The 14,053-nt window shown below is 34.6% G+C and overlaps 1 protein-coding gene across 1 annotated transcript in view; it reads left to right on the forward strand.

Moving 5' to 3' along the window:
- Positions 1-13,588, forward strand: part of LOC104626504 (gamma-1-syntrophin-like) — a gene marked incomplete at its 3' end in the record, with an annotated part of 24,235 nt that extends 10,647 nt beyond the window's left edge. Inside the window, exons 3-7 of the mRNA XM_010294444.1 lie at positions 3,010-3,066; positions 9,980-10,037; positions 12,665-12,708; positions 12,816-12,857; positions 13,505-13,588. Coding sequence (XP_010292746.1) covers positions 3,010-3,066; positions 9,980-10,037; positions 12,665-12,708; positions 12,816-12,857; positions 13,505-13,588 — 285 coding nt within the window. The remainder of the gene's footprint in view (positions 1-3,009; positions 3,067-9,979; positions 10,038-12,664; positions 12,709-12,815; positions 12,858-13,504) is intronic.
- Positions 13,589-14,053: the final 465 nt, after the last annotated feature.

The following is a 14,053-nucleotide window of genomic DNA, read 5'->3' on the forward strand; positions in this document are numbered from 1 at the left end:
GTAAAAGTGAGAAAATTCATGCGTTGAGATAAAGACAGTTTAACAGGTAATGCAAAAGCCGCGCACACAAGCAGAGCAAAAAAAGGAATTCATTCACTACTTCCCATGGTCAGGCAGGTGTTCAGCCATCTCCAGGGAAGCAGGGCTGCATCACACGTAATGACATCTTGGGAAGAACTCTGAATGTCCCCTCACCCCTTCCTTCTTTTTCACCCTGGCTTTGTGTACTGCGCATGACATCATATAATACGGAGTATCCCTTTGGCCAGCCTGGGTCAGCTGTCCTGGCTGTGTCCCCTCTCAGCTTCCTGTGCACCCCCAGCCTTCTTGCTAGCAGGCCTGCATAAGAAGCTGGACAGTCCTCAACTGCTTAACACCACCACAAAACATCAGTACATTATCAACATTTTCTCATCCCAAATCCAAGATAGTCTCATACTTGCTTCTATGAAGAAAATTAACTCTATCCCAGCTGAAACCAGGACGATGTTGTTCTGGAAAATTAGAGTTGCTTGAAATTTTTCTGTTCTCTCTGCTTTCTTTTACACGATTTTGTCTATTTAGTAATCTGCTATGCTAGCAAAGTATTACTGAAGCAAGTATTTCTTTCTCTTAAAAATCATTGCTGAACTCCAGTGTAAAATGTTTCTAGTTTCTTGTCAGGCAGCATAGGTAAACTCACAAAAGACCCTAAATCAGCTGTTTTCAGGGCTGGCTTGACTCTGCCTTTGCTTAAGTGAAAACCGGAAAGGATATTTTTATTGACAGTTTTACATGGGTAATTGTGTGTTTGTTGTGCTAAAAAAGATAACAAGAATAGAAATATTCTGCAGGACAGCTTTCTATAAGGCTTTTTAAAAGCATAGCTCCAGCTTAGAATACATTTGGATGCCACTATTTAAACTTTACAATGAATACTAACTTATCATGAACTACAAATTTTAATGAAGATTCATGTTTTTAACTGAGCATATGACTTAATTTGAAATTTAATTGTAAAGTGTGATATTCTTTATTCCATTCATGGTTAATGTAATATTATCAAGCCAGTTTATTAAAAGGTTGCTATTTTTCAACATTCTTTTTTATTTGATTTGATCATGTATAAGAAAAATACTAGAACATGTTGACTAGAATGTACAAGTCAAACTTCTGTTCTTAACTAGATGTTCAAGAGAAGCTGGAGCTGGAAATGAGGTGGAGTTAACAGGAAGACTACAGCTATCAGTGGAGCCACAGCTGAATGCTCCATGTTCGTTTCTGTAAACTCAGCTTAGACCACAGGTCAGACAGTGGCCTATATTAGTTTATCCTGAATATACTGTCTGCAGTGTTACCTGTGACTGAAACCTCCTGGCAGACAAAAGATTTTCTAAGACCAGTTTGTGCCCTGAAGTGAAATAACTTTGTGGACTGAACCCAGTTTCTGGGAACTTCATTATGAAAGTTCCTTCCTAGAAGGTGTGACCTGAGAGCCAAGAAGGTTATTCTGGTCCCTTTGAACAGTTTAGAAACACATGGATGAAACAGGATAGGCATATATTCCTCTATTGCCATTCTACACGTTCATTTGTGGGTTACAAATGTAAAAGTATTTTTTTCCACACATTTCAGATGTTAAAACAAAATAAAATTTAAATGTTTGGCCATTTAACAGCAAAATTATGTAACTCTTTCTTAAAATCAAACGTTAATGTAAATAAATAAATGGAAAGTCTCATTTTAGGCAATCCATTTTGTCTTACCATCCAAAACATTGGACTGGTTTATGCTTGCTCTTTCTGCAGTTACACAATTCATATTTGTCACAAATGTGAAAAAGAAGGCAACTGGATTTTCCTCCAATTTCAGCAATATCAGTTTTCCAAAAGTCTTATGTGGTAGCCCTTCATCCTTTCTTTTGCTTTCTGTATATGAACTAAGGAGGGAAAAATAGCTCTGTAGATATTTCCTCCTCTCTGTCACTGGTATGTTTCTGATGAGAAATTTATTCAAATCTGACTGACACTGGTAATCTGTGCTGATTCTGCTGAAATATATGGACATATACAGATAAAAGACATATGCAGACTTATGCTATGCAATATATATGATGACATTAGTATAAAATCTAGACCACATGTAGGGAGCATTAAAAAATCTATATATTTCATATATTTGTATCTGGACATATGGTATATCTGCTACTAAGATTTTTTTACCGGTAACCAAATTGACTAATTCTAAATGATCTTTGGGTATAAAGTCAACAAGACAGACTAAGGAAAAAAAAAAGTCTTTTTTGTCAATATTCATATCTAAGACAGATACTAGCCTACAGTTTTTACAGAACAAATTTTAAGACGAGCAATAAAAAGAAAAAAATTGTCTGCTTTAAATAATTCTGTCTGTAACAAGACCCTTTAAAACACTGGTGATGATTTTTAAACCACAGCTCTGAGGTCAACAGTAGCTGTGTTTCTATTATTTTTTTAATTTGGTTTAGGACTGTGCTTTGAAATTAATTTCTGGATCATGTGCACTTATCATGCTTTGGTTCACAACACTGAGTGTTCTTGGAGTACACAAGCTGTATTCTATTTGAATGAAACTAATTTGGAAAATGTGCTACAAGAGTGCAGTTTATGTACTTCAGCATGTAGTGCTCAGTCTGCATATGGGACAAATTTAGGACTAGTTGAAGTTAAGACCTCTGAAATGCATATGTTGTGCACTAACTTTTAAACCCTACAGTTCTGTTCTTATTGCATTTCAGTGCTTGCTAGAATGGCATGAACTGAACAAATAAACTTTTGTCTGAGACAGGACCTCCACTTTTCTTCCTGACTTTGTCTTTTTCCTCTGCAGCATAGGTTTCATGGTTTTTTCACATTCAGGAACTCACAAGTTTATTAAAACACGAAAAATTGGTGTAGGATGGAAGCACAGAAACAACTTATTGAAGCGTGAATATGAATGTTATGGCAGAAAACATTAAATCTAACAAAATTTGATTTACTTTTTTTCCAGGAAAGAACAGTGACAATTAGAAGACAGACTGTAGGAGGATTTGGATTAAGTATAAAGGTAGAATGATTTTTTTTGTCTATTATTCCAATTTACACAAAAATTTTCTTTGTGTATTGTTAATGCTATTTTTAATGAGGGAAAACTATGTTTTAGAGGACTAAAAAAAGAGAGCAATCATACTCTAGGATGTTAGATACTGTCACAGTAGGCAACTAGCAACTACACTGCCCTGTGGAATGGAAGGCAATGGAAAGATCATTCCCTTAAGAGTCAATGTAATAAAATTTGATATGAAAGTTGAAAAGTCTTTGTAACTGCACAGACTGTACTTTTGTTCAATAGCACTCTAATTTAAGTTGTTATTAATGAATACTTAATTACAGTGGCAGGCACATGGAACAGCCAATAAGTTCATCATCAATTCTCCTACAAAGAATATCACATTAATTCACTGCAATTCACTAACAGGACAGAAAGTGTTATTCCCTTCTCATACTGTTTATTTTGATGTAGATCAAGGGAAGGCAGTAATTTGTCACGGTACCATATTTTTTCTTTTTTCAGTTAGATTTAAGAACATATTTAAGTGTAAGTAAGTGACCCTTTTTGAAGGAGGGAGAGATGAGGAAGAGGGAGGAAGGGTTAATCATCTTTGTCATCATAATCTATGATTTTGAAAACCTTACCTTAGCTTTGAATCTCAGTGTAGACAACACAACATTAATTTTATCTTCTAAACACAGCAGTCCTCAGTCTCAAAATAGCAATGGAAAAAGTGAAGTGTACTTATCATGAATGCAAAAAGGCTTAAGTTATGCATATAAAGTGAAAGTATAGACTTGCCTGTGAACATCTGCTAGTACTGACCTTATAAGAAGTGACTCAGAAGAGGGATTAATGTGCATTTGTGTTGCCATTGATAAGAATATTGCTGAATAGAAATGCTAGTTCTTAAAATATGTCTTGGTACACTTGCTGTTATCTTGCTGATCCACTGAAAATCCGTATTCAAGGAAAACTAGCTGTTATTTTGTGGCCAAAGTTTCTCATGAGTTTAGTCAACAGCACACAAGTTATTTTCCTCCAAAATCATTATAGGTTACAGTTCACTGACTAATGATGAAGTAATGCATGGCTGTATAAAATCAAGTAGGTGGGTGAATGAGGTTTTATTTAGCTGGTGCTAAGAAATAATTGCTTACAGTAAGGACTTTTGAGGTTTGGAGAGCAAATCTCACCAAGAGTCACTAAAATTGATTTTTTAGTTATCTATTGCAGTGTTTTATCTTTTAGAATTAAAATTGCTGACAAGCTTATGATCACATTATTTAAGAAAGAGGTATATTGTATAAAATAAAATATCATTAAAAAATATAAATTAAATAGTGAATGTGCAATGGTCTTGCTTAAATTAGTGGAGCTAGATATTCTTAAATTTTTAAAGCATGATATCCATTGTTCTGAAGAAAATTCTTGGAAGTTGCAAAAGTGTTTAAAAGTGCCAAAACAGGTTACAAATTCAGCCTAGAAGAGATTTTCTTTTTCAATAAGATTCTGTTTCAATAGGAAAAAAAAAATTAAAAACTGTATTAAGTGTATTAAAAGCAACTGCAATATAGTTTACATATAAAGTCTTTAAATTAAATTATTTTATTTAAACATATTTTCTATGTTTATTTCATTGCATAGATGTTTTGGTCAAAGTTCATCTAAGTAGTGGAAAGGTGAAGCTACATAAATTCAGGCGTGACTACGTGATTTCTTTTTGATTTTTGGAATAACTGACAATCAGGTGATGGAATCCCTTCAACAACTGTTATTAAATAAGAAAGAAATCTGTTTCATTAAAGGAAATTCAAACTTACTTGGACAGTATAGATTGGATAATGAAAATGGCATAGATTTCTATGGTCTGGGATATTCTGTTGATGTGTATCAAGCCATATGATTTATTTTTAAAAAATATTTATTTTTTTAAATCGATTAATGTGGGACCACTTTTGCTACATCCCTTTATTAGTAATCCTACATTCTCAAAAAGAAAGGTTGACAAGCAATTAGATAGGCAACACAATCTAAAACAAATAATCAATATAATCTGCCGTTATCATATTAAGCTAGTAGTAAGAAATAACTTAGACCTGGAACTTAAAAGAATATTTTTTGTAGTTTGACAGACAAACTTTATGAAGACTCACTGAAATGGACTTTTTAGGTAGGCTGTGAAGTGTCAATGTCAGTTCCGAATATTCTGCAAAGTGCCAGTTTTTTCTTTTAAAAGCTACTATTCAGTCGTGATACGCTTCCTTTTGCAGATCAGTAACAGTTTGTTATTTTGTTTTGTACGATTCCTGAACTTTAATAAAGGACTTATGTTTATTATTAGTTTTAAATAGAAAAGTAATTATTTTGTAATAGCGCCTTAAAGGAGAGGTCTGCAAGTCACCCTGTAGGAATGAGGAGGACTGAGGTCTTTCCTCCTTGTTTCAGTAACTCCATCTCCGACAACCCCACATCCCACAGTAGTTCCTGTGTCTTGCTACTCTCTGGCATTGGTGTGTATCAGAGAATGCAGTTTATCTGAGGTGCGAGTTATAGTAATACAGTGATTAATGACCCTCACTTTAAAATAGTTGCTTGTGCTTTGATGTGAATTTGTGTAGTTTTGGCATTTATTTCTAGGGCATTATCACACCTTTTTTCTGCTAACTTAAACACCCATTTGCTATCAGAAATCTCACATGATCAAGTCACCTTTTAACTTTCCTTTGAATAAATTTTTGAAATGTCTATCCCACCTTAAGTATTCTGGACCCTTGGATTTTTTTTTTTTTTCCTGAAGAGCAGAAGATCAAAATGTTAATAATTCCAAAATGAAAGTGTCTAGTTATTGTTTGGTGACTTGCCTATGAGGTGAACTCTCTTCTTTTGTGTTATAACCTGGGTGCTCCAACTATATTTGTAAAAAACAGAGATTCAGTTAACTAACTGCTTAAAAAACCTGCTTATGAGTGATTTTTACACAAGATCTGAGTTTAAGCCCTTTACAAAATTTCTTATAATCCACTCTTTGAAAGTCTGAAGGAACAAAAAGAACCTCTCTTTGTGCTTTGCTGTACTTCATTTTACTGAAGTTAATGGTAAAAGTGTGATTGAATTTAAAGCAGAACTGATTTGTTTTACACTCTTCAGAAGGAATTATTTTCTAATTTCTGAAGCCCCTTTAGAACCCTCGGTAACAGACCTCTGTGTGTGAAGAAATAACCATGGAGTTATATGTAGAAATTGATGTGCAGTGTGGTATTTCAGTAAAAAAACTCTCTTTCAAGTTTGAGGTGCAGAGATTTGACACAAGAAGCTGCTAAGCGTATGACCTCTGGGTGTAGTGTTCTTGTGGAAATAGGCAATAAAATTGATAGTTCATTAAAGAAATTAAGGTTTGCAGTTACAGTCTGACTCCTGGCTATCAGGACTCTGTACAGTGCCATTTTTCTGCCTCTGTTTTGATCATTCTTTTTAAATGATGAACAGCATCACAGATGTGATGAGATTCAGTTTGACTTTTCAAAGTTTGACTCTATCAAAAAATCTCTACAGCAAGCATGTGCACCTCTCCTGCTCACACTTACGTACATACTTAGATGATTCTCTTTCTCTTCATTAATTCTGTGATATGTTTAACACATTTTCTCTGTGTTTCAAATTGAAACAATAAAAAAAATAAAAAGGTTAGAAAAGGTTTAATTAATAGATGAATCATCTAGCTTTTAGTTTAAAAAATTATCTTTTCATGCTTAAAGTCTTGTATAGTTGCAGAAGTTAGTGTTGAATGCATTTTGTATGAAGTAGCATTTTGGCTCCAGCTATGCTATTCTGTCAAAAAGAGAAGTTTAAAAGTGTAAATTAACATTGGCACATTATTGTCCGTATTGTTTAATTGCTAGCATGATTCCTGGCATGGTTTTGGCTTACACCAATTAGTATTCTCTGACAGCCCATGAACACAGCTCAGAGCTTTACATGGACTGCTTCCGATAGTCAACATGTATAAAATCACCCTCTTTCAGTTGGGAAGGTAGTTTATCCTCATAGACATGGGCCATATCGTGCCACTAGACCTTAAAGTTAAAACAAACAGGCCCATTTTCGTTACTGGAAAAAATGTTGACTTTTAGTATGGAAAAAAGTCCCCTACATTTTCTAACTCTGAGGATGCTGAAGTGCAATAATTGGTCTAATTTTTATAAAGTCTCTCTGCTTAGAAAAACAAAACAGTAATTTTCTTATAATACTCGGAGCCAAACACAAAAACAGCATTTGTCAACAAAAGTTACTAGTTTCAGTTGCCCTATTTTTCATATGACTAAAACTTTCAAAAAAACCCCTCATGCATAAAAACTGGAGTAAGAAAAAATCTTTATAACTGTATCATGTGACATTTTGAAAGGAGGTATGGGTGACCTCCCACCAGTAATAACCAACATCCAGGTCAGTAAGCTTCAAACAGATGCCAGTGATCAGAGCTTCCTCTGCCTCTTCTAGCTCCGCAGGTGGGCAGCTACCTTTATTCCAGGCTCAGCCTTGCCTGCTTAAGGAAAAATGACAAAGAAAATTTGCATTACAATGATTGGTGTTAGAGTCTGACAGAGATCTGAGCAATTAAGACTTCAACACCATTATTTGACATATTTTTTGTTCCTGCCTCTTGTCTGAGGTTATAACTACATGTCCACACCAGAGGGAGGGAAAATTTAAAACAATGGAAAAGTGGTCGCTGTTCCCAGAAGTTTCTTCAGTAGAGTATCTCCTGAGCTGATAAAACCAGAATTTCTACATGCATACGCTTTTTCTTCTACTAGACAGAGAATCAAGTATGGAGGATGCAGGATGCAAGGCTGCAGTGTCAGTCTGAAGTAGTATTTAACAAGATGTTGTGGAATATATACAACCCTTTTAGCTTGTTGCAAGTTGCTAACAATGACTGTGTATAGATAGGTGGTCAATTATTTTCTCTTCCCTATTTTGAATTTTTGTTTCTTAGAATAGCAGGCAACAACACCTCCTATGACTAATTTAGAAAGAATCTTTCATACTGGCCAGGACTGGGATGCAGAGAGAAGAGATAATTTTCTTCAGTAGGACATTACTGAATGCTTCTTCAAATCTGCAGTGGATTTAGGTAGACGTTGTGAGTGAAAGAGAAATAATCATGTTGTGTATATTGCAGGCTGGCTTAGTAATAACAGTAATTTCCCACTTTACTGGAAAACTGAGTCTAAGGAGGGAGGGAGGCCATTTTACTGAGAAAAAAGGTTCTGTGTTGGTTATGCTGAGCTTTAAACCCTACACTCATTCACTGAGCTTCAAATGTCCTGGATAGTACAATCTCTGTGTAACACTGGAGGCTTAGGAAGGGAACTGACACAATTATTTTTTTGTTTGTTTGAAAAATTTGGAAGAAATTACATGTGCATGTGACTAGGGAGAATTCTGGAGGATGTAAGTTAAGTCTTAGAAACTTAGTGAGTTGAACTGATTATTTTAAGTAAAGCCAACTTTTACTGTTGCTGTTCCTCTGGTGAAAATCACGGAAACGTATTCATCAAGTTATAATGCTACAATTTATTTAGTCTGAATACATCTCTAAGCCTGACTGAAATGAAGATAGCCTCATGGTCTGTGTGGAGTGAATACTCAGTCCATGCTACAGATATCAGTAAGTTCTGTGCTTGTCAACACTCCTCCCATTCAATGCCAATAGAACTTTTCTTGTAGACATAATTGTTGTAATATTACTGAGATCCCCGTTAACTCAGTGTTTTTGGGACCATCTGCATTGACAGCCGCTAGCAGGAGGATCTTTAATCCTATTTAAAATTCTACAGTTTCATAGGAAATTAATCTTTATTCCATGACAGAAATAGCTTTTGAGTGCAGGAGTCTGTTCAGTTTCAAACAATTGGTTATTGTGTGAAGAAGGGATATGTGCTGTTCCTTAGACCATCAAAATACCCATGTCCGTCCTCTCCACACCTTGACACTGGATGCCTGGACCTAAGAAAGCCATTGTTTCCAAAGAAAAATCTGGCTGCTGAAAAGAAGAGTAAGCAAACCCTTAACTAGGATTCCTAGGTAAAATAGCAATGTGGCAGACTGTCATTTCTGACGATCTGAATTTGTACAGGTTACGTTAAGGCTTACACTTTGATGATCTCTACAGAGGAAAAAATATTTGTTTCTCTGTGTATATTTGCTTTTCTCTTTCTTTGAGTTTCTTTTTTATTTAAGGTTTCTTTTTAATACTTTATTCTTAAGCACCGTGAACAGTCACAACAGGGCAAATTGAATGAAGCAACAGCATTGAATTGCTGTTGAACTGTTGAATTACTGTCCATCTTTCCTTTATTTCCCCCCATTTATTGAACACCTACTGTTCCATTTCTTGATGTTTCTTTTTCGGTTCCGTGTTACTTATCCCACTGCTTTGCTCACTCTTTGTGCTTCTGTGACAGAGATGGAAACAAATAAAGCTGCTTTTGAGATGAGAAGTCCAAACTTGCTCTTCTTGGGCATTTCTTTACCTGTTTCTTGCCAGCATGACAACTAAGTGGTCACAGCATGGCTGCCATTGTAGTGTGATGGCCATTTTGCTTTTGCAGGACATGGTTTCATACATTAAGCTCTCCAGAATTCGCAGAAACAGATGTCCTTTTACTTCAAGTCTTGTAGAATTTTGAACAACATTCAATTCACTTCCTAAACTGATGATGGCAACTGAGAACTTCTTTATGAGAGGCAATAAGGAATTAATCCCAATCAAATGCTTATTAAAAAAAAAAAGAGGAAATATAGAATCAGAGTTATTTTCTCAGTCTCTCTGAAAACTGCAGTTAGAAAAAGGGTAAAATATAATTTTAAGCAAAAAGATATTTCCAGTAACTGACAAGATTGCCTTTTATTCTGTTTTCAGGGTGGAGCAGAACATAATATTCCAGTGGTCATTTCTAAGATTTCCAAAGAACAAAGAGGTGAGTGTCAGACACTGTGTTTTGACATGATCCTTAAAGCAAGGTGCATTAAGTCTTGAGATTCTTCACGAAGTGTTAAACAAACATTATTGGTGTACCATTTCTCTCTCCATGTCATTATGATCTCTCTCTTCCTCAGAACTGTTCTCTCAAAAAGAGAACATAATTTATATTTGAAATGTTTTGTAAACAGTCTTCAACATGATTTTTAAAAGAAGTTCTTGTAAAACATTACTTTTAAAGAGAGAAATAAGAATTATTTAGAGAATGAATATATTTAACAAATTTAACAAAATATAATGATTTTGTGGCTTTTATTTCCAAATGTTTATTGCCAAGAATCTGTATCAGATCAAGTATTTAGCTATTAAAGCATGGTAACACAAGAAGAGAATGCATGTCTTTTTATACTGGTTAGTAGGGTGGTACTCAGACAGGTGTGGGTAATGGCAGAACATTGATAATAACTCTGTGTTATTTCAGCATTGCTGTGTAAGCCTTTGCAGCAACTCATACATAGCAAAACTGCATAAGGTCTTATTTTTAATACAAGCAGAGCTGGTGCTGGATCTCTGTGTTGTTTTTAATTGGCCATGGGTTTAAATTATTGGAATGATATAATACGTGCTACGAATATGGATAATGGTTAAACAGCTCATGATGTGCGTAATGATGATAGATGAAGGTTGTGAATAAGTACTAGTATGGTATATTTAATATCTCTGTTATGTTTGTGTATATTTGTGTACATTTGTGTAAGGTCAGAAATGTAAACTTGGAAGCGTTTCCCTCCATCTGTAATGCAATAATTCTAGGCTGCTTCTTCTGCACAATTAAATTGTGCCAGCATAAAAAAAATCTCATATTCACCCACACAGTCCAAGAGAGGTACAGGGAAATGAGCATACTGAGAACTGAAAGCCAACCTTGAAAGCAGATGTGAAAGTTGTATGTAGGGAGGCTATAGAGTAGCATGGAATCAGCCCCTAAGGAGGACAATAAAGTTAACCTTAAGAAGTTATACTTGTGACTCCATTCTTTTCAGTATACAAGTATGTAATACATAATAATGTGGCATATATTACCTACACTAGTTATTAAAATGCTATTAAACATTGCAGGAAAAATAAGAAAGATAGATTTAATTTTAATTGTGCACACAAAAGTATACTCTGTTTTCTTTTATTTTTGTAATTTTTTTCTGCAGTAACCGATGCATTATTTCTAACCGCAATACCTCGCTGAGATATATTCTCCATTACTGCTTTCAATAAAAATACTGATTTATAAAGACCTAGTTTTGAGGGACATGTCTTGTGTAGGAGGTTACTGTCTTGTGGTGTAGAAAGTGTCATGCCATGTGCCTGTACTAGGGTTCTTAGATACAGAAAATGCTGTTTGACCCGGAGCCTGTACTTCAAAGCTCTGCAGCCTTGGTTCTGCTCTACACCAAATTGACTCCAGCTCTTTCTTTGGACCTGTAACCAAGAACGTGACATTTGATGCAATTATTAAAACCAGTGATGCACATAAGGTGCTTAGGTTAGCACATTAGGTCATATATGAAGTGTTAGTACATGCAAGCTCAGTGTCTGAAGACAAACATTTAGATATGCATCTATTTAAGAAAAAAAGAAAGAAAAATCAGAATGTCTATCCCCCAATAGTTTAAGCATCCTTTGTTATATGTAGCTAATAACACCAGTCCTTGACAAACACAAACACACACTTGAGTATCATAATTTATGTCAATATTGATTCCAGTTTTACAACTCATTTAAATAAGTAAAGTTTTTGGATCAAGTCCAATTCTAGTCTCTTCTAGACAGTGTCTTCTGTGTTATTTTGGTATACTATAGATAAATAATCCCATATAATCCATTAACATTCCTTAGTGCTCATGTTAAACACTATTTATTTCTTTAGACACTTAAATAACCTGTGTTACATTTCTCGCTTATTTATACAGTATATTTACATTAGCTCTGTAACACAACACAATATTTAAAAATTGCATCTATAGAATTAGATTTTGTAAACTCCCTTGTGACTTATAGGGTATAGCTTTGTTTTAAAAATCAAATTCAGTTTGGTGATTTTGTGCAATATACTGATTGTCTAGCTCTTCAGCATATAAAGTCTTATCCAGCATAAATACTCCACTGAGTTTATCAAAGATGCAGGATCTGAAGTATCTTTGGTAAAAGCTTACAAGTTAAATTTGTTATTCATAAGTAGCTCTGGAGTTGCTATACTGCTTTTTCCTCAGAGTTTGCAAGAAATGATCCCTCACAGGCAAATAGGACCTAGTCCTGCAGTCATTTTCTATTAAGAAATGTATGCCGTAACTCATGATAATTGCCTGAAAGATGGTAGTGACTGATGGAAGATGTTTCATAGTCTTGTACTTGGGCTGGGTAGACATTGTAACACTGATATACCAGTATTTTGGGATAAAAAAAAAATCCAAGTAATTTATTTAAAAATTGTATGTTGGGTTTTTTATAGGGTTTTTGTTTAAATTTTTAAAAGATTATGTAAAAACATTAAATTAAATAGGAATACGTGTACATGAAATGTAGGATGTTTTGTATAAAGTAAGTGAAAAATATGCTTTCTGTTTTCAGCGGAACTTTCAGGTTTGCTCTTTATAGGAGATGCAATTCTACAGGTGAGTCAAATTGCAAGTGTTTTTGTTTATATTTTTCTAGAAAAGTGAAATGAAAACTATGCTTATGAAATGTAGAGTAAGTCTTCTCTTTATCTTTTCAATAACAGATTAATGGAATTAATGTGAGAAAATGCAGGCATGAGGAAGTGGTGAGCTTTTCTGTTTTTTGGTCTACTTATTGTATTTTGTAGTTATTGAGATGATAGTGTACGGTCATAGCTATGTGCTGGTATCAGTTATATTATTGCTATTCCTAAACCAATATGACTGTACCTTCTCCCATGGCAAGTAACTAAGATCCTAGTGCAATCTCTTCTTCATAAGATTGTTGTAATTGCTGTTCTCAGATAGGCTTTTCTATGTTAAAGGTGATTATTTTATTATGCAGATTTTAGCTGTACATATTCCAACATCTCTTCTTACTTATAGCTATCATATTTCAGGAGTGCTACACCTTTCTGGCTATGTGAGGTTATTTTAATTTCAAAAGCTGTAATTTTCACTATGTTGGAGATCTGTTGTTTGGTTGGCTTTAATCCTATTTAAAAAATAGGATTAAATAGACTAAAAACTATTAGTCTGCCTTTCGTTCTCTGGCTGTTGCTTATGAGGGTGCTCTCCTCCTTCAGTTAAGCTGTTATCAGTACGGGTTTAAAATAACAGTGTATTAAGGAGATTCCTTCTAGAGAAGCCATGTGTATTTGAGAGCTCTATAGCAGGCTGATTCCTTTGGTAAGTCAGCTTTGCTAAAACTATCATATACTTTTGTTATATTTGACTTTTTGACTCTTTTTAGGTACTTTCAGAAGTGGGAAACACTATATTTCAGAAAAGAATGCCAGAAATTAGAAGATTATCAAAGAATTTGTCTTTGAATCCTGTATAGCCCCATAGACTTTGTACTTGTATTTTCAAAGTAATGTAGTAATGTTATATTTGAAAGTTTACCTTTCTAAAACTTACTTTGTCAATTCAAAGACGCTCTATATTTCACACAGCATTCTGTTATACAACAATTATTGAACGCATGTCATTCAGATATAGAAAGCAGGAGTTAATAAAGACAAAGATCTGATGAATAAGTTGGTGCGGGCTGAACGATTAGATCACTGCACTGTTCCAGAGAGTGCTTTTGTGCACTGGTTCCATGTTGGAAATTTGTGCTGCAAATCACTCTTCATTCTGCTTCATCATACTGCCTTCCATATATACAGGCTAATAGTCATATTTATAGTACTTTTAAGCTTTGGTTGTGCAACAGTGATCAGATTTCAATCTTTTATAAGCTTACTGCAGTTGTTTGGTTTAATATGCATGGAGGGCTCTGCAGAGGGATCTGGACAGG

This window comes from Phaethon lepturus, unplaced genomic scaffold (assembly GCF_000687285.1).
Source record: "Phaethon lepturus isolate BGI_N335 unplaced genomic scaffold, ASM68728v1 scaffold15709, whole genome shotgun sequence".
Taxonomy (NCBI): Eukaryota; Metazoa; Chordata; class Aves; order Phaethontiformes; family Phaethontidae; genus Phaethon; species Phaethon lepturus.